Source organism: Poecile atricapillus, chromosome 2 (assembly GCF_030490865.1).
Source record: "Poecile atricapillus isolate bPoeAtr1 chromosome 2, bPoeAtr1.hap1, whole genome shotgun sequence".
NCBI classification, from domain to species: domain Eukaryota; kingdom Metazoa; phylum Chordata; class Aves; order Passeriformes; family Paridae; genus Poecile; species Poecile atricapillus.
In genome coordinates, this window is record NC_081250.1 from 113,830,218 (window position 1) to 113,850,351 (window position 20,134).

Sequence of the window (20,134 nt, forward strand, 5' to 3'; positions counted from 1 at the left end):
GACAGAGGAGTGGCTATCAAAACACAGGTGGTTATTTCATGCTAACCACAGGATTGTAGCTACTAGTGACAAATGCTAAACGAACATGTAATTCTCACAGTTATTTTAGGATGCATAAAACCTGGAGTATGATGTTCACTGGAACAATAAGGAAAATTTAAAAAAAATTAAAATAGTAAAAGCAAAGACCCTTGTTTTTCATGAAAATAGAATTAAAAATCTCTAATTTTTCAGAATTTAAAATCAGTTTGGGATTTACAAAGGCTGGTGTTTACAAATTCCTGCCCACACAAGAGTATACAGCATACTGACAAGGCCAACAGGTGTCTCTAAGGATTACTCATATTGCAGAAGCAACTTTTGTTGTTTCCACTTCTGGGAAAAATGTTCTTGATATATTCATTAATTGTTATAAGACTGTATGTCCATGTGTAAAAACATGGGGAAAAAAAATCCATAAATTTAAAATTGTGTTATTAGCCTTTTGAGTGAAAGGGTATGAAATCCCTATTAACTGCAACTAAAGTTTGCTATGCCAGCCAAACTGTTTCAATTCACAGTCCTGACCAACAGGACATGCTGTAATGCTGAGGTGTGAATAACTTCCCTATTCAGTGACTGTCCAAGTTGTCTGTTCAGTACTTTTGAAATATATATATATGAGTTTTATATTAATTTCAGTGATCACCACTGAGGGTTGCATCAAAGTTTTGGTATGATAATGATTATGTTTTTTGAAAGATTTGTCCCTATTTATCCCTTTATCTGCAGTCAGCCTGTGGTACTTCAATGTCTTCCCCTGAGTGAAGTCTAGCACTTTTTGCCCCTTTGATCATTTAAAAATAGAGAAGTAATGCCAAACCACTCTAATTTTTCATTCTGACCATTACTTGAATCTGAAGGCACAATGTTAAAAATTCAAATTAGTGAGTTGTGACAACAAATAGAAGTAGTCTGTTTTGCACAATCCTGAGAATGCACAATTGTCATTAAAATCAGAGTGAAGGGTGGGTGCTTTTTGCCTCTGAAAATAGTCATAAGCAAAAATGTTCACAAGGTAGGCAAACCTTTGACGTTTATTTTTAAGCATATCCATTTTTCACTTGTTATCAAGGTTCAAAAAGTTATCAAAAAGTGTTATGAATTGAAATAAAAAGTTATTTTCCTGGAAGGGCTGTACTGCTAGTCAATCATATTCTCCAGATGTTGAGATCATTAAGGACCTGTTTATCTCTCAGTACTGTATTTCCATCTGTTCCTTACAAAAAGAGAGTAATATCTGGGAAATACAAACATGTCATAACTTTGCAAATGAAACATGAGCACCAATACTTCAAAAAAAAGGACAAGGTTCTCTTCTGCCACATACACCTACAACTTTTGATTAAAGAAGACTTACTTCTGGACCATTTACACAACTATTTTATAGATAATTAATGGCAATAGACAGAAAAACATTCAGGTGGCTGAGACAAAGTTTTGATATACTAATTTTAAAACATCCATTCAATGTTGTCAACTCTACTCACTGTGGAAAATAAGTTTGGGTTTTTTTGCTTTTTTGCTTTTTGGTTCGTTTTGGGGTTGTTTTTCGTTTGGTTGGTTTTTGTTGGGTTTTTTTGATGCGTGTTTGTTTGGATTTTTTTTTTTTAATAATTAAAAGGGCAACCTTTATTTTCTCTGAAAAATAACTCAAAGGAAATAGCATCAGTAGACTTTTTTGACTTTTCTTTATACCATAGATAATAACATCCTTGTGTCTCTTAATGCCAGTAGTCTGTGTCCTGCCTTGATTAAAAAAGCAGCCGTGAGGAAGCTACAGAGTCTCTCACTGCACATTAAGGACTGTGCACAGGAACTATGATATTTCATGGTGATCTGGGCCCAGGGTTGTGGAGCGTGCTTGCTAACTCACCCTTAGTTCCTTTGGAGCGTGTGCGCAGCTTTTTATTTTCCCCATCTGCATCCATCTGTAATATTAACACAAGGTCTTTAATTCATACCTTTTGCCATTGAGAAAAAAAATACTCCAATGCTTTTTTTTTTTTTCACATTTCCAAAGGCTAGACAGTAATAGAAAAAAAAGAATAATCATGCCTTATTAATCTTGTCAAAGAGATAAAAAGCCATCTGTGAATATCTAGTAAATACCTAGGAGATACCTTTAATGATGCAGATTTGTTTAATAAAGTGATGGTTATGAGTGACTCTGTAAGGTTTAATGATGAGGTCTACAGGTGTTAGCTGAAGGCATAAGGTTAGAAAGAGTAATGCTGCATGAGTGCTGCTTTCAGCATCCACCTCCTGAAATAAAAAATCCCAGAATGCTGCCGTGACTACAGGAACTCTGCATTTTTAATGTGACTGAGGCATAGCTCTATAGCTATGTTGGAACCTGCATTTGTGACAACTTCATCCTTAAAACATTAAACCTTCTTGCTTGACAATGCATAGCCACACATATACAGCTTTGAAATTCTTCAACACTTAATCAACTACTTCTTAAAGAAGTTTTGTTTAGAGACAGTGAGTTACAGATTTATAGCAGTATTTTGGGAGAATGTAGTGTCCAGATTTGTATTTTACATTGAAAGAAACCGAACCCAAACAATCAAAGAGCCCAGACCACCCCGACTCAGAAGTCAGCTGCTGTCATAAGTTTTCGAACTGAAATAAGAGAGTCCTCTCAAGATCAGCTGTTCTCACTACACTTTTGGCTACATCCAAACTGGAAATATGCACCTTCTGGTCTTGGATGTGGCCCAGACACATAATTATAGGGGCAGGTTTTCAATCCATGGATTTTATTGCAAACCTATGAAATTCAAAGGGATTAAGATTTCATATTGTGCTGTGGAGAACTGCAGTGACATATAGCATATTGTACAACAGTGTAATTTTGACCATGTCCAGGGAGGCAAACTCCTTTCTACAAGTAACACTTTTTACGTAAGAAAGTCTCTATCACCAGGAGTTTTGTCTAAGCAAAATGTTGGGAACTATGGAATTTTTCTTCTGTCTCTGAGGGAACCTTGTTATCTGTCTTTGCTTGAATCTCAGTTTCCCTGTTTGTAAAATGGTGATGATCAAATATACTGTAGACAAAGCAACTCCCATGGGCTTCTGCAGATCAGTTTGTAGTCACCAGTGTCTGATTAATAAAACTGTGTTGGGTGATAGGTAGATGTGGAGAGCAGAAGTTGCCAGGCATCTCTCCCTGCAAAATGTCACAAGATAAATACTGATGTCAACAGAAAATCCTGTCTATTACTTCACTTTTTCTTTCTTAGGATCAGCTGGACTGCACTGAACTGAGGAAAGATGCAAGAGGTCCTGTTTGTGCCTTTTTCCATTTATAGACTTTGAAGATCTGAGTATGCTTTATTTTTAGCCCTATGTGACTCAGATTACTGAGATGTTTTGAAGGTCTTATCTGAAAGAACATTGCAGAATATGACAAAATTGACCTGAGAAATAAAAAGAGTAAAGTCACCCTTTCTAGAGAATAAAAAGCATTTCTCTAATTTCCTGATGTTTATTTGTTTTTATATATGTTTGAACATTATAAGCAGCTATTGGAATCAAAATACATATTTGAAGGAGAGAACACAAACATTTGAAAAGGGTATTCATGGACTTGAAGAAGTGTAATTCTAGAACACAGGTTAGTGATGTCTGAAATGAAAATATAAATTGATGGAAATGCACATCAAAGCCAGACGATACCTTTTCTCTGTTTAAATTTACATCTGTTATTGATTATTAGGAGGGAAAAACATGAGGGGCTTCTGTTTATGTAGTGGGGTTGATGGCAGCCTTTACTTGTTACTATCCTTAAAAGCTGGAGAACGAGTTTTTGCAATGTGACTGCAATGGTAATGGGAAACATGGCTCTGTTCTCTGATGCTGAGTTGTGATTGAAGGCACTGACCTGCCATAGACTTATAATAGGGGAGCAGGTGTGGCAATGATGGACTTTAATTTCCTTTAATAAACCTTTTATGTGCCACACTTTTACTGCCATTCTATGCTCTCCAAGGTCCTGCACATAATAGGTTCATTACTTTTGATTACTATAGTCTATTGAGACAAACAACTCCAGAACACACTATATATTATGTTCAGTTAAACCAATATAGACTATTTATCCACTGTGCATTATTTCACCTGCAACTCTACAGACAAAATTAACAACAGCTCCTGTAAGCTAAAACTATTAAAACCACTGGTACCCCTTTGTCATCATTTCATAATAAATACCACACCAATCACAGTGCTGCTCTTTTAATTATGAAACAAAAAAGTGCCCATTGCTTCTACTGAACAGCAGTTACTTTGGTCTAAACAGCAGGTTGCATTGTAATGAATATTTAAAAACTGCACAAAGAGTGAAAACCAATGATAAAATCAATGCAGGTGATTTTTCAATTGATTTTCTTTCCTTGTGAAAATTTCAAACTATGAGATGTCTTTTTATCAACTCAAACATAAAATTTATAGGACATTTTATCCTGGTGCATATACATACCAAAATACTCATCATGTCTGTGTTGCATAAAAGGCACCTCAACTTAAAAAACAGTTCTATGCATTAACTTGAAATACAAAACTAACTGAATAAAACTGAAATTTCTTAACTGCGTCAGCAATAAAACTTACTTGCTCAAAATTTAAATGTACTATCTTTGGAGTTTGCTAATTCTTTTAGAGATTTCCTGATACTGATACAAAGTGAACTAAGTGTCTCACTTCTGTTTTTTCTCTACATAGTGATAATTTTACATGAAATTACAGCAAAGGATGGTCAGCAAGAAGCACTCAAGTTTTCAAATCACCCATGGAACAACAAGAAGATTAAATTCTGAGAAATTCTAGCCAATATTTTTAGATGTAACTGTTATGAAGGTGTTAATTTGAGACATATATTGTTACTGCTGTGACTGTTAAAGCTGGCTGGATTCAGGAAGGTGCTTCATGCTGCTAAAGCTGGGGAGTGGTCATCCTCCCTCCCACTACTTATGCTGTTGTGAGTCAAGAATCAATGAGGGGTAAATAGAATGGTCATGTCTGCACAAAATCCTCACACAATACCTCAGTGTTAATTTTTTTAGACATCAGGACCGTGGGGATAATAAAATGTTCTCCAGGAAACTTTTATTGGGGGTTATAGTCTCATAATTTTTAAGAGCAAGTTTTACAAAAATAATGGCAAGTGAATTGTGGAACTAAGTCCACTTAATATTTGTGTTTTATAGCAAGTTTCTCTGATTAGATGGATTTTAAACTCATCTAAACATTTTCTTTTCAAAATTAGTTGAAGCTAGCTAATGGACTCTAAAGGAATTAGTGGGAAATAAACAAGGACAGAGGTGCAGCAGCTCTGCAGTCCCAAGTCATTAAGCAAGTAGGCTAAGAAATAAATGCATTCTGCTTCAGTTACACCGTATTTCTGTGATCTCAAAATTTACTGAAGACATTGATGTTGAATTATTTTCTGAATACATGTTCCAATGAATCCCCCAAGGTTTATGAATAACCTCTGTCTGACTTAGTGAATTTCATCCTGATCCTTCCTCCACTTTTCCTTCAATGTTGATTGAGATATCAGTCTAAGTCAAAAACTAGAGCATAGGAAACTGACTGGAGTCACTGACAATACCCCAAATTCTGCTTGGCTGAAACTGTAACAATTTGCTATTTAACTGCTACGCGGTATTCATATTTCTCCAGATTAATTTACTGCTGCAATAGCAGCAATCATACTTTCAGGGCAAACTATTTCAGAGTTCCTGGCTGCAGGAACCAAATGGTACTTCTTTTGTTTGTACCATCCCGCTGCAGTTAACAGGCTCGAGAGCAGCACCTGGAAATACTTCCCTGAGTGAGAGAATCAGGATTTGGCTCCGAGTTTGGTTTTTTGTGTGCCTGGAATCTGTCTGTGCACATGTGCATGTACTGATGTTATAATAGGATCCAAGAATATGACTAACAGCTGAAAATAGGGCATGTACAATGAATTATAATAATGATAATAATAATAATAGCAACTATTTCAGTTTACCAGCACATTTTTAAATTTGAATTTCAGAAAATAAATTGACACTACTATCTAGGTTGGATAGTTTTACAGCACAATACTGTGAAATAAACTATGACTTAGGGAAGCCAGTGCTGCTGACATAGGTAAAAATGAAATGCATCTTCTGGAAAGAACTCATGTAAGAGTTCTTTGTAATTTCCATTGTAATCTTCATACAAGCATGACTTTCCCAGAGTGGGTTTCAGACTGCTGGGGTTTCAGTCTGTTTACTTTTGCATAACTAGCTAAAGAAATAGAAATTGCCAGTTTATCTAAAGAGTATAAGCTTTATCATTGCAATGTGGGTTTCCAACTTAAAGTTATACTTGATTTTCAAAATTAAATTTGAGTAATCATTTCACTAAGACAAGCTTTATCTGATTTTGAGAGGTCTGGAAAAAGAATAACTTTTCTCTACTATTTTTAATTTATTAATTACATAATTTGGTATTGAGATAAAAGCTTTATCATTCATAAGCTTAGGGAACTCAGAAGAAAAAAACCACTCTGACTTTTAAAGCACACAAATCAATTCTCAAGTCTCCAACACAAGCCAAAAACTTCAAAGCTGGAGTCAGATTCTGCTAAGGACAATGAACAGGACTGTGCTATATTGTCCCAAGGTGACACAACACTCTGTGTGCTTCTCCGTGCAGTAAATTAAACCCTCAGAGCAAGATTTTCAGTGGTTTTCATACCCGTATTTTGATATTTCTTTTCAGTAACTCGTGTAAGATTCTACCACATAAAAGGAGAATAAAGTCATAGAGGAATAATTTTTAAAATAAGTCTGAAAATAAGATTTCCTATAGCCCGTCCAGAAGAGTAGAGCACTATTTCTCTGTATGTGTATATGTGTGCTGAATGTTTCTCTTAGTCTACAATAACATTTTTAATATGAAGTTTTAATCTCACACTGACGACGGCAAGTATAGTGAGTGAAAGAAATACCAAGAACACATATAACAGCTTCTAGACAGTTATATATTTTCATTGCTGGCAGTAAAATGATCCAAAATCCAAATCCAAATATTTTAGGAACACTGCTTGTAATGGGGTTAAAGTTTTTTCTTTTTCTCTTTTTTTTTTTTTTTTTATAATATGTTAGTGATCAGAAAGGAAAAATATTTAGAAATATGTTCCTAAAGCTTATCACTAAAATTATGTCTTGTTTAGCGATTTTGACTATTCTTAAATAAGGAGTTATTGCATCCTTATTTTTTAAATTTTTGCTTTAGTTTGCTCAGTGTTGTGCCTGATTTCTCTAGGAAAAAAGTTGAATGACATGGAATAATTGGTTTAGCTGTATGAATTTCTCGGGAATTAAAATAAGTACATTTACTAAATGCAAACTTTAAAGCGTGTTTATAACACATATAAATCATTAACAATTTGGTATTTTATAGTGTGATTGAATGGTGTATCTGGTTTTGAGAAGTAAATTTTTGTTATTTTGAATTCACTACTTGAAAATATGCAGAGACAAAATAAGCCTTAGATCAGAGGCAAGCTTGAATAGCTTTGTAATGAGGATGATTTATTTTGATTCTCACTTCTGATTTCTGAGTTGTCACTGCTGTTGTATACTTCATCCATGAAACTTTGCACAACTGGCAGTGCTGAATATAAACCAAAGCCATATGTTTATGTCCTTTTGCCAAACGACTACAGCAAATAGTTCTATTATTCCCCTGGGTAAGCAACATGTGCCAAGTATTTCTATTAGTCTTCTTTACCAAGGCTTTAGAGGGCAGAGTCACAGCTTCATGAAATTAAGGGGCAAGTGCTAGTTTTTTAAATTCAGAGAAAAAAAATATACTACTTGAAATATAGCTCAACTCAGGCTACTTTCTGGAGGTTTTTCTTCCTAGATTATTATTTTTTTATGCAGTTCAAGGTCTTGTCATTATTTCCTGTGCTAGTAGATATTAAACAATTTTTTTTAGAAGAGTTAATATTAAAAGAAAAGCTTTGATACTTTGAGATCTTTTTAAGTACACAAAAGTTCTAGCCCATCCAAATCCTATATAGCTAAAAAAATCCCCAAAAAATAAACTTTATAGATATACATATATATATATATATAAATCACTAATAAGTTATCAATCAAAGATTGAATTTTAGCATGCATTGTGAAATATATTCTCATTCCTAGAGTCATATAGATTCAAAGATACTTGCATTACTGACAGTATGTATGGCTATAAGAGTGTAATTCACAAAATTAAGAACTAGAATTTCTTCATATGTACAAAAATTTTTACCTCCAACTTTTTAATACTGCTATTCCTGGCTGTTGAAGACTTTTCTTAAAACGACAGATATTAAGCAAGAAAAGTAGTCCTAATGTGGCACGACATGTAGTATTCTACTATTAATACATAGTCATATTTCTGCTCAAATTAATTTTTGTAAATAAATTATCCCACCTTTGTGTGTTTCCAGGTGAAAATACGTGCAGATTCCAAAGGACCAAATTTGTCACACAGCCCAAGATGCCTTGCCTGATTTAACAGATAATCCTCAAATTCATTCTCTGGAAAAAGCAGACAAACAAAAACAAAAAACAACAAAAGAAAACAAAAAAAACAGCTCTACTAAATAAAATATAGATGAAACAACACACTCTTTAGATCAAATGGGTAAAAAATCCAGGTGCAATATTTTCCTCAGCAGTTTTACAAAGATAGGGTGTAAAGGCATCAGTGATGACTCTAAAAGGCATAAAGAACAGGGTTTTTTCTTTTTTTATAGTGGTTTCTTTATATCATTAATGCCCTTTTGATGGCTAATGAAATAGACCTGTTCTTAGAAAAGGCTTTTTTGTCTCGTGTGGACAAAAATCTACAGTTCTATGCATAGAAATCCTTAGTCAAATGTTTTAAGTAAATCAGAACCCCTTTGACTGAGTGAGATGGTTCAGTTCATGATGTAAAATAAATGAGAAACATTTTGAAATATTTTTAAAACAGAAGAAAACCTCTCTGTTTTATGTTTTCCGACTTCAAACACTAAAATTTAAAGTTTGGCAGGCTGAGAATGTTCTCAGTATAAGCCAAATTAAGGAAAACTTTGACATTCCTCCATTCTCAATTTTTATTCCTTTCTGTGAGGGACTTCATGCTAAATCAACAGTGACAGCGAGGGAAGTAGAGCTGCAGAAGTTTACATCTAAGTGTACAACAGCCGAGATCCTTGTTTTCAGAAATATTGAATATCCAAACCCTTACACATTAACTTTGGCACTTAAAGTTCTGGGCACTTGCAACCAGGACGAATATGAGAATGAGCAGTTGAAAAGGGCAAGTTTTATTTAGGTTTTGCTCCTAACACAAGTGACTAAAACATTAAAATTCTGCTATCATTTTCAACTTCAGAGGTCTGTTTCACATATCATCCAGTGTATTTAGTAAAATACATCTATTCATTGAAGATATTCCAATTATGCCAAAGTTTAACAAACTTTAAGAACTTTAAGTATTTCTTTAATGATAACTAATGATTTTTTCAACAAAATTTTAAATGTTATAATTCTGAAATTGCAAAGGCTCATTCTAAACAGATTCTTGGAGAAGCTATATTTTCTTGAGTGACTAATTTCTGCTTGTATCCCAACAGATAGTGAACTAGTTTCATCCCATCAAGAACTTTTTATTATAATCAGTACACTTTTATCAAATAATGAAACAAGCAATAGATGTAAGATAATAAAGGAGAAAACCCAGAGCAAACCATCCTAACACCAAAAAGATTTTTTAATCCCTTTTTTAACCAGCATGTTACTAGAAAGAGATGCTGTTTATCCTCAAAGTCCTATTTTCATGTTATTCTATTTCAACATTCATTTAAAAAAACCCCAAACCACAAAAGAAGTCTCAAAGCCTTCTACCTTCCTCTTCCTCTTTGTTCAAAACACACTAACCTAAAACAAAATACCTCTGAGAATAATTATAATGGTGAGCAAAGCTCTTTCTAAAGCTTAAACTTAGCAGATTTTTTGTCTAAAATTCTAACAACTTAAGTATTTATTAACAATATAATTTTCCTTTATTTTCTCAAAGATTGCAAATAAAGATCTAAATCACATAAGGGAGTAGCTGCAAACCCTTTGAGTTCCCTAATGTCAAACTCATTAGCATCCGAATAACCACACAGCAGCACATCATCTGCACAATTGCAGTTTTTTACTACTTTTAATAGCGTTTCTCAAAGGGCTCATTTTCAACTTTCTTCAGTGGTTAGTTGGTTCTCTGGGGAAAAGGAGCTTCCTGACGCTCACAGCTTCCACTCAACAACCAGGCCGTTTGCTGTCAGAAGCATCAGCCCTCTGCCCTAACCCCATCTGCTGTCTCTCTCATCCTAAGGGACCAAGAGTTAAGACAGCACAGCTGAGATCCACTTGGAAAAGTGCACAAAGGACAAGGAAAAATATACAGAACTTTCCACATTTAGCTTTACATAATAAGCTAGTAGATTGAAATTCCTCCTTATAAGAAAAGGAGTTTGGACTGGGATGGGTCTGGGGGCAGGCTTTAAAATTGTAACGAAAAACTACATGCAACAGCATCAAAACACAAAAACCTGCACCCCTCTGCTGTGTTTAAACACAACAGAAGTTGCTGGTTAGTAAGTTTGAATGTGCTGGGTTTGATTTCTTTCACATAACAGGGTGCTGGCTGCCATTCAGCTGATTCGTGGGTGAGTACCCACATTTGAGGATGTGGTGTTTCATAAAAAGTCTAATACACTGTCATGCATCTGTCATGCTATAAACAGGGTCTGCAGGATTATGCTGTGTCATGGGATGTGACATACCCTTTATGTAATATAAACTATGTGTCACCCCTGTCCACACTCCAAAAAGTAAGTTGTATAAGGGATCCAATAGTTCAGGTAGCAAAAAAGGCTTGGTGTTGATTTCACAGGAATGTCAAGGCCTTATACTGAATTTATTTAGTAAATGAGTTATAAAATTGCCATGGGCCAGATTTTGAGGTATCGTAAGAAGTGCAGAAATCTACAATAACAACTGGAGAAAATAAGATGTCAGCCTCAAGAGCCCACAAAGAACATCTAACTTGGTTGTTGGTGGCTTTGATGATAAGATCATTGTTGATGGAAATGAGGCAGAGCTAACTTACTTATTTGTCGATCAAGTTTCTTTGGTGAGGTCACTCCCCTCAGGTCCACATGTATCTTCATTTGGCCCAATCTATCCATGGCTTGCATTAACTCATTTCTCTTTTTTAATTGAGAACTCAGAACAATTTACAGACCGTAAATTATGCGTACACTTCAACTGCCTATGTGTCTGAACAGTATTTTTTATTCTAGAAGGTGAAGCCTGCCTGTCTATAAAGAAAACCTTCACCCTTTTCAACCGTCATCTCAATTCAACTAGAATAATAAACTATACAAACCCACAAAGATGGAATATATGAGTTGCTTGATTTGTCAGTGTAATTGTTCAGTGAAGTCACCTGGAGCCTTTGCAATTCTTTCCTTGGTTTATAGCCATTTCCAGTGCGACATGATTTTGTACTGACTCTGAAGTGCCATCCTACTGAGATCCATGAATCATACCAGGATACTGATGTGAATGACAGTTTAGGTCCTGATCCTCTACATCAGATGTGTGTGACAAATCCCTTCAAAGAACTATTTTTTTTGACCCATTGTCTGTGGGTAAAAGTCCACTCATTCAGGTCAGATTACCAGAGCTCCTGATGATTTTAAAATGAGAAAAGACATATTGTACAAGCACAAAATTATCTCAGCAGAAGTCTGAAGTTGTTTTCTCTATCAGAATTTCAATGCTCAAAGCTGTACTATATTTGTGAAAGATTCCAAAAGCTTTTTTAAGCGTAATGCATTCCATTTCCAACAGATTGATTTGATTTTCTCCCATTTATCACACCACTGGTCAATATATTGCAAATGTGGTAATGAATAATATCTTCAACTTGTAATTTGTTAACTCAGAATAAAAGTAATATCTAAGGAAACAAAATCCAATGTGCTCACCATTATGATCCCTGAACATTACTTGTGTTTCTACAGTGAATTCTCCTTCTACAGTGCTTCTCTTTTCTGTAGTGTTTCTACAGTGATTTCTCTTTCTCAAGACAAGACAATGCAGCTTATTTAGTATTTGAGAAAATAATATGTGAATGAAAGCAAATAAATAAAGATAACTCCGTACTTCAGTCAGTTCTTTATCCTGAGCAGTATGAAGTCTGTGACTTTACACAGAGTTCTGCACAAGCCTCAGGTAGATCCTGAAGTACATGTAAAATATTCAGCTCATGAGTAACTGAATATAATTTGGCCTACACACTCCCTGCAAGAAATCTGCAGGACTCTACTTGGAAACATCTTTTTTTTTTTTTTTTTTTTTTTTTTTTTTTTTTTTTTCTGGTTTATAATTTGAGATTCAGAAAGGAGTTTCCTTAAGGCAGAGTACTCATCTTTGCACTTGCTTCATTCAGCATAAAGTACACAGGGAGCAGAATTATTGCTGTTTCAACAATCACATTTTCTTTCTCAACTCTAATGCTAAACTTTATCGTAATTTGTTCTACCATGAGATGAACAGAAGGCCATGTTAGCAGTGTGAAACAGGCTGGTAACGCAGGCTGTTGCTCTTCTAGTACCTGTAAAAAAACTTCACTTTCACCCATCCTCTCTTTCAAACAGGGCAGTAACTCCAAAGCCAAGATCATATTTCACCTAGCAGAAGAGTTTAACTTTCACCTGATTTAAGCAACAAACTATCCCTCAAAGATGCTGGAGGCTTTGCTGTAATTAACATAACTGCATTTAGATGCTATTCATGACCGATAATTCCAACACCTTGTGAAAAAAAAAAAAAAAAGGTTGCAAGCTGTAAACATTATAAACATATTCAAATAAGCTTAACGCAATCTGCCATGCTTATTTCTGCCTAGATCATGGACCAGTGAAATGGTTAATGCAAATGGATTTATAATTTGCTTTGGGGGGCCAGTTTCTTCTCCTTATTTATTAGCCCAGCTGATGGGGCAGATTTGATGAGGCACTTCTGGAATAATTGAGTCATCACACAAAGAAGGCTGCTAGCATTCAGAGTGGTTTTATCAGCAGCAAGCAGGCCTGATTACTGACAATTACACTCTGATCCGGTGATGGAGGAGAAAGAGCCAACGAGTGGGAAATGTCCGTGTTTCTATCCAGGAATAATTTCTACATTCATTTTACATGCTAAGTGTTTCCTATCTCTGCATAATAAACTGTAAACAGGAATAGATGGCACAATGTCCCTTAATATTTCCTGGTAATGAAGACACAAATGTACAGTGAGTGCTGATAAATATAGATGAAACATAAGCTATTCTCTGAGTCAGTATTGTTACCTTTAGAATAAATGCATTTTGGTGGTAAAAGCATAATCATAGCTAATGCAAAAAAATGACAGAAGATTGAAGCTGTCCTTGTAACTACACAGAAACTTTGTAAAAGTCCTGTTAATCACGACTGCTCTAGAGGCTCATAAGCTGAAGGTGATATACTGGAAAGAACATCATTTTATTTCTCAATAGTCAACTATGTAGGAACTCTTTTGCTTTGACACAGTAAAGGGGAGCAACAGCAGTGACCTCCATTAACACTTCAGGGATAGAGCACATCTCGATGCTAAACTGAAAAACAATGAAGCTGGTCCTAGAAGACATCTTCACTATGATAAATTCTCATTTCCCTCTCATCAGCTTTAAGACAGTGTTTATAATGAATAATAGAGCTAGACCATAGATTTCATGAGTTGAGCTAAGCAATACATTATTGCCTTTAGAATGTTATTTTTATAGCAATTTAGATGCTGTAAAATGACAGTTATTAACAAAATTCTGCAAACAGAACTTTGAAAACCTGTTTCTTCAGGGGGGAAAAAAAGTGAGGGAAAACATGAAAAAAGACATAGTGGAGAGTTGAAAAGTAATTTTGTTTGTTGATGGGCAATTATAGATTTCAGCTAGAAAAAGTTAATGCCTTAGTCTAGGGAGAGTTTTCCTTTTTAAGAGTTGATCAGGCATGAAACACTGAATAATAAACTTTTGCATGCTTGTTTATTCCTTTTCCTCTTTTTAAACTAATTTATAGCTTCAAAAGAACTAAAAGTTATTCTCCGCTCGCCTGCAGTAACTATGGCAACTATGTTTCATTATAGTAGCCACTTAACTTCAAGGCTTGGGTTACAATGATATGCATTATTTTGAGTAAAACCACACCGTAACAACCTTATGATTTCAGAGCAATTTTAAAAGAAAGTTCAAAGAGCATGCGTCATCGACTCTGGAACACTGCGTTTGTTTTCTTTTAAATCATGTTTACTCTTTTCCAGCCAGGATGACTTTCTCTGCATGGAGCCAATTCTGCTGTGATGCACTGTGTGGGGGGACCACTGCCGCCTTCAGCAAGAGATGACCATGCTCTGCTCACCGAAGGGCTGCACAGTAGTTGCAGGATTGAGGCCAGCAGGAGATGCCTGAGCACACAGATCAGCACAACTAAGAACAGCAAAATTGTCTGGGTTTAATTACTCCACTATCGCCTTCTTCGGCAGCAGGAAGATCCCGGTCTGGTTCTGATGTTTGTTACACGCCTGCTTTTTAGTCACCACTGTTACAGTCTTTCTACTGTACTTGATTTCCAGCAAGTTAGTTAGGAACCAATGGGTTTCAGGGGCAATTTTGTGGGGTGTTGTTACGGTTGCACTGAATCTCTGTGGAAGTTCTGAAGCTGGTTAGGTTCAGTAGGAGTGGTCCCCCCTCGAACATTTACAGGCGTAATCTAGGTTCCTCTATTCCTTCCCTGTGATTTCTGACTGTTCCAGCCATAGTTTTTAGGAGTATTTTAAGAGTCAGAATTAGAACATCATAATTCTTACGCTGGACAAGACCCACGGCTAAATAGCTGACTGGACATTTTCTGGAGTCAAAAGGAACAATAAACCTAAAATTACAAACTACTGTTACTAAAAGAATATAACTACCATTCTGCTATCCTATTCATTCATCTTGCCCTTTCTAAACAAGTTCTCTTCATTAAGCATGACAGGCATGTCCCAGGAAAGGGAAAGTCACACAAAGGGAAGAAGTGTGCCTTCCCTCAACATGCAAATCACATATGTTCATTAACTTCAAGAGTGCCACGTGAAGTACAGTCTGCCACCATTTAAAAGACTTGTAATGACCCTAACTGCTAAAGATAATGGGGGCTTTCTTACACTACTGCACTGCCCTGAAGATCTTAGGAACATGTTGAAGAGAACAGGAAAAAGCCTCCAAGAATAAAAATACCACCTTGCAAATCAAAGCAGTAAAGGATACCAAAAATATTGATTAATACTTGTCAGATACCAAAATGTGCATGTCAAATGTTCCTTGGGACAGACTTCTTATGAAAAAGGTTTTGCTCATCATATGTTTGCATCAGGTAAAGGGAGCAAGTAGAAACATGTCCAGTTTATTCAAACTTAAGAGGTCAGCATCACCAGGAATGGTGGTTCAAATTCTCTTTTCTGAGGCTTTTATAATTCTAAAGTGAGACAAAGATTATTTCCTAAAATGACACCTGTCTTCTGTCATAGACATAAATAGAAGGTATCAGGATTTAGCAAATAACTGGAAAAAAGGGAATCTGGAATTATCTTCCTGCCTCTGCCACTGCTCTGTTCTGTGCCCCTCAGCAAATCTTTTCACCTTTCAGTTAAATGGGGATAACAATGTAGAGTGTTGTAAAGTGCTTTTGTGCATTTCTAAACATACTTTAATGTAGAAAATATTGTTTTTATCATCATGCATTTATCAGTTTAGTAGTCTGCTCATCTCACTTCCTCCGAAACTCAACTTGAAATGTTTCCTCTTTCACTACAGGCTTTTTAGTTAAAAAAATCAACAAATTAAAAAAATCCCAAAAATTTGAAGAAATGAAAAAGAACAGTACTGAGAAGGATGGGTACTAGACATGTATGGTGAACAACAAAATAATTTAAAACACATTTCCATTCTTTTCTCTCCTAATAGCTTCGGCAATCTGGATATAACTGTAATTTTTACACATCAGACCCTCATCTTAAAAATCTGTTTGTTTTCCTGTATAGAGGAACATTCTCTGAGAAAATATCTTTAGCTGTTTTCCTTTGAATATTTTTGCTCTCATTGCCGAAAATGTCAATAAGGCATATATATATATATACATATATAAGTGTATATGAATATATATGTGTATGTGTCCATATAAATTTATATGCATTTCTGTGTGTATATAAATTTATTTCTATGTTTGTGGAAACATTAAATTCAAATATCACACCCAAGAAACAAGAACCAAGAAGTGTTAGTTTAAAAGAAATTTAAAGAGGAAAGTTTCGTTCAATGTGAATCTCTTAGATGTGTGGTAAGAAAGTGGTCTGTGGTACCACTAAACAATATTGAGTTAAAAATGACACTACAGGAACATATCTTTGTAGTACAATTTTATATTGGAAAAATAATAATAATAATTTTCTTGCAGTAAACTGGACTACATCAAGATGACAAAAATCATCCTACGGAGAGATGTCTTACAAACTTTGTCACTTAAAGCTTAGTTACCCTTCAGATTCCCCAGTGTAAGCCTGGTTGCATTGAAAACAACCAGGACACTCTGAATCTCAATAATACAGGTTATCTGCATGTGAAAGCACTCGCATATACTCGGTGTTAGTCACACAGGTATACAAATAAAGAGTCCTAGTCAGAAAGTTTGACAAAGTAAAATGATCAAAACTATTTTGCATGTGACAGCTGTAAATAATGAACAGCAGTTTAGAAATTCCAAAAGCACACTAAATGAAATTTTGTTATTTTAGGTGATAGGTTTTTTTAATTCTTGATAAGTAGGTCTTAATCAGGTGTCTTCATATCGGTGTAATGGTCGGGCTTATTGTTTGGGCTCTGATTAAATCACAGGCTCTATGTCTTATTTTGGTACCACAAATGCCAAGGTGTGTGCAGGAAAGGAGATGGGCAAAGGGGTGTTTTTTCTGCTCAGGACATAATCCTTTTTTCCTCTTTTTATTTTCATATGCTGTGCTTACCTATTCAGGAGAGAGATTTTTGTTTTCTTTTGAAGAGGTCTGATCATTTTGCATCAGAACTGTGTCCTGATACAAGTAGTAGATGTGACTTTTAAATAATTAGACTCACTAAAGACTCCATTATAGCAACCAACAACTTTAAATCATTTTGACAGTGTATTCTCAGCACTGCCCATGTTCTTGGAGGCTGTCCTCAAAACACTGAAAGCTAGGACAATATTCATGGTTAAGGAAAGTCCAGAAGCAGCCAAACAGGTGGGCACTTCTTTCAGAAAAGGCCTTTTAAGATTGAAGACCTTTTATACATTTGTTCTATCCTAGGCCCCTTTCAGGGGCTACACCTGAGAGAGAAAGTGAATTATCAATGACATTTTTTTAAAGAATCAGTGGTTTAACACTAATTTCTAATCAGATCCTACAGAAAGGAACAGCTCGCATGGCAGCTGTACTTTTCCCAGGGTTAATTACCTTTCACTGCTCTCTACTAATGAGTCAGCTGTTCCTGTCATCACACAACTACACTGTGTTCATCTGTAGCTCTAGCTGTGGACAAACACAGTAGCTAGAGCCCTGTTTACATATTGGCGAGGTTTGTTGTGCAAAGAATTTGCAAAGCAGTTTAAAAAAAAAAAAAAAAGAGAAATACTTAAAACTCCTTCCATTCCTATGTTGGTTTTTTTTTCATGGAAACAACATCATTTTGTGGGCAAACACCATGTTCTCCAGTTTATTAATGCATCAACAGGAGTAGGAATCTAAAGACATAAAAGCTAATGAAAGAGGGTTTTTTTTGTAATATTGCATAATAGTTTATATAAAGTAGATTAAATCCCTGCAGCCATCTAGCTTGTCTTACCTGATTGTTGAGTGAGGATGTTTATTTATAGCTTGTTGGTCTAGGAACTAGAAAAGTTCTTTATAAAATATGGTTTATGTAGTATAAGCAATAATTGAACAAGAATTAATGCAGTTAGGGAGTTTGTATTATTTTTTATGGCAAACTTTAATGAGACAATGATTTCAGACTTTCAGTAAACTGTTCATGTTTTTATGTAATTCCAACAGGTAACTCAATAGCAAGAAAATAGAACATGTCATTTTCTAGCTAGGTTGAAGAAAGGTTTTAGAGCCATATAAGATCAAGAGTAGTACTCACTACAGGTTATTTTAGTTTTCTTATGAGATGCTTTAAGGACTATGGCTAAAGTCAGACATAGATAGCTCTTCCAAATTTCAAGTCCTGCTTGTGCCAACATTCAGAAAATGTTTTTCGTGTAACTGCAGGCAAGACTCTTAACTGATGCTATCTTCATAGCATGATTTTTTTCTGAAAATATCTGTACAGAGGTTGCACTGATCTGAGGAGATTTCCATAGCATAAGATCTGCAGATGTTAGCAGAGAAAATAAATTTTCACCAGACACCAAAGGGACAACATACACATGCATGTCATGTGAGAATGAACTCAGCTACCTGCAGTTTTATCTGCAACAGGCCTGTTCATGAAGTTATTATTTGAGGCTGAATTCCTTGCTAGCTGTCACATGAGATAAGGAAAATGGACAAATTTATGGCAAGAATGTAGACATCTTAATATGATGATGGAAGAAGAAACTTAAGCTTCCAGCTCCAGGTAAACCTTGCAGGGCTGACAAATCAAAATATGTTAAATTTTCTTTTGAGACCAGCAAAGCAAAAGCACCGTGGCATTCCAAGGGATCACTTCAGTGGTCATCTAGGAAATGAGGAGCACACTTAGAGCATTACTATAACAAACCACCTCTTTCTGTCTGACCCTAGGTTGTGCAAGTTGTATTGACAGCTTGAACACTGAGCAGAGAGAAAATGTGAGCTGTGTGGTTATGCTCTTTTAAAAGACAGATATTTATTTATTGCATCATTAGAAGCAATTCTCCTGCTTGATTTTGGATTAAGTGAAAGTGAATTTCCTGAAGGTACATTAATTGGGCTTAATGATTCACAGAAACCCCTGATCACTGAGGTCAGGCCATGGAAAACTGTTATGTAATGCTCATTTTGTCTCAGATTCTTCCCCTGGCCAGATCATTCCTTCTTCCAACACACTGTATGTCACTCATTTTTCATGAAAAAAATAAATAAATTCCTGGGGATAGCTTGACTATTCTCCACATAGTCAAAGTCTTCCCATGTTACTGGCTTGTCTTAGATTTCCTGAGTTCTCAAGAATATTATTCTTCCTTCATCCACAGACAGGAAATAGGGAAAAAAGTAATTTCCACTTGTTGAACAGAAAAACTTCACCTTTGGAACGAGTTTCAGCTTTCCTGAGATCTGGTCTGCTTAACTTGAATTCTGTCAATACCCAGGCTAAATATTTCTCTACTGGAGGTAGACTTCATTCTGTACACTTAAGGAACTGGGATGCTGGAAGGCAGCTTCTCTAAAGAGTCTATTGAGCTGATGATATTCCTATTGTGGGCATCTCTGCTGGAGATTCAGGAAGAAGGAAAAAAAATTTGGTACCACAAAACACGATGTTTTCCATACTGTTTCCTCTTATAAACTTGACTTCTTTACTCCTAAATTATCATGTAAATTTAAAAGACAGGGACCATCATGCAACTAACAAATAGATACCAAGCCCCAAATAAACAGGGAAGTAAGCCTTGTGACCTGGAGGGTGTCTGCAGTGCTGAACTTGCTGTTTGTAGGCTGACAATCATTGATTGAAAGCAGCTTGCACTCCTTCAATATTACAGTACTATTCCCCATGATCACAATAGAGTAGCATGTAAGTCACATTAATAACAATAAAAATAACTGGTATTGCTAATGTTGTTGCTATAAATAACACTGGGCCCAAAGCATTCAGGGCTAAAGCTGTTTTTTCTCTCATGCTCTTCAGAATGACTTAGGGATATGCAAGAAGACACTTTTTAATGATAGACACTAAAGTG

General features: G+C 35.5%; 1 protein-coding gene across 2 annotated transcripts in view; it reads right to left on the reverse strand.

Moving 5' to 3' along the window:
- The window catches only part of ST18 (ST18 C2H2C-type zinc finger transcription factor), a 166,308-nt gene that overhangs the window by 63,972 nt on the left and 82,202 nt on the right, over nucleotides 1-20,134 (reverse strand). For both annotated transcript variants that reach the window (XM_058832378.1, XM_058832377.1), the window contains exons 3-4: nucleotides 8,509-8,615; nucleotides 1,916-1,970 (exon numbers count right to left, since the gene is read on the reverse strand). In XM_058832378.1, the coding sequence (XP_058688361.1) occupies nucleotides 1,916-1,970; nucleotides 8,509-8,615 (162 nt within the window). The remainder of the gene's footprint in view (nucleotides 1-1,915; nucleotides 1,971-8,508; nucleotides 8,616-20,134) is intronic.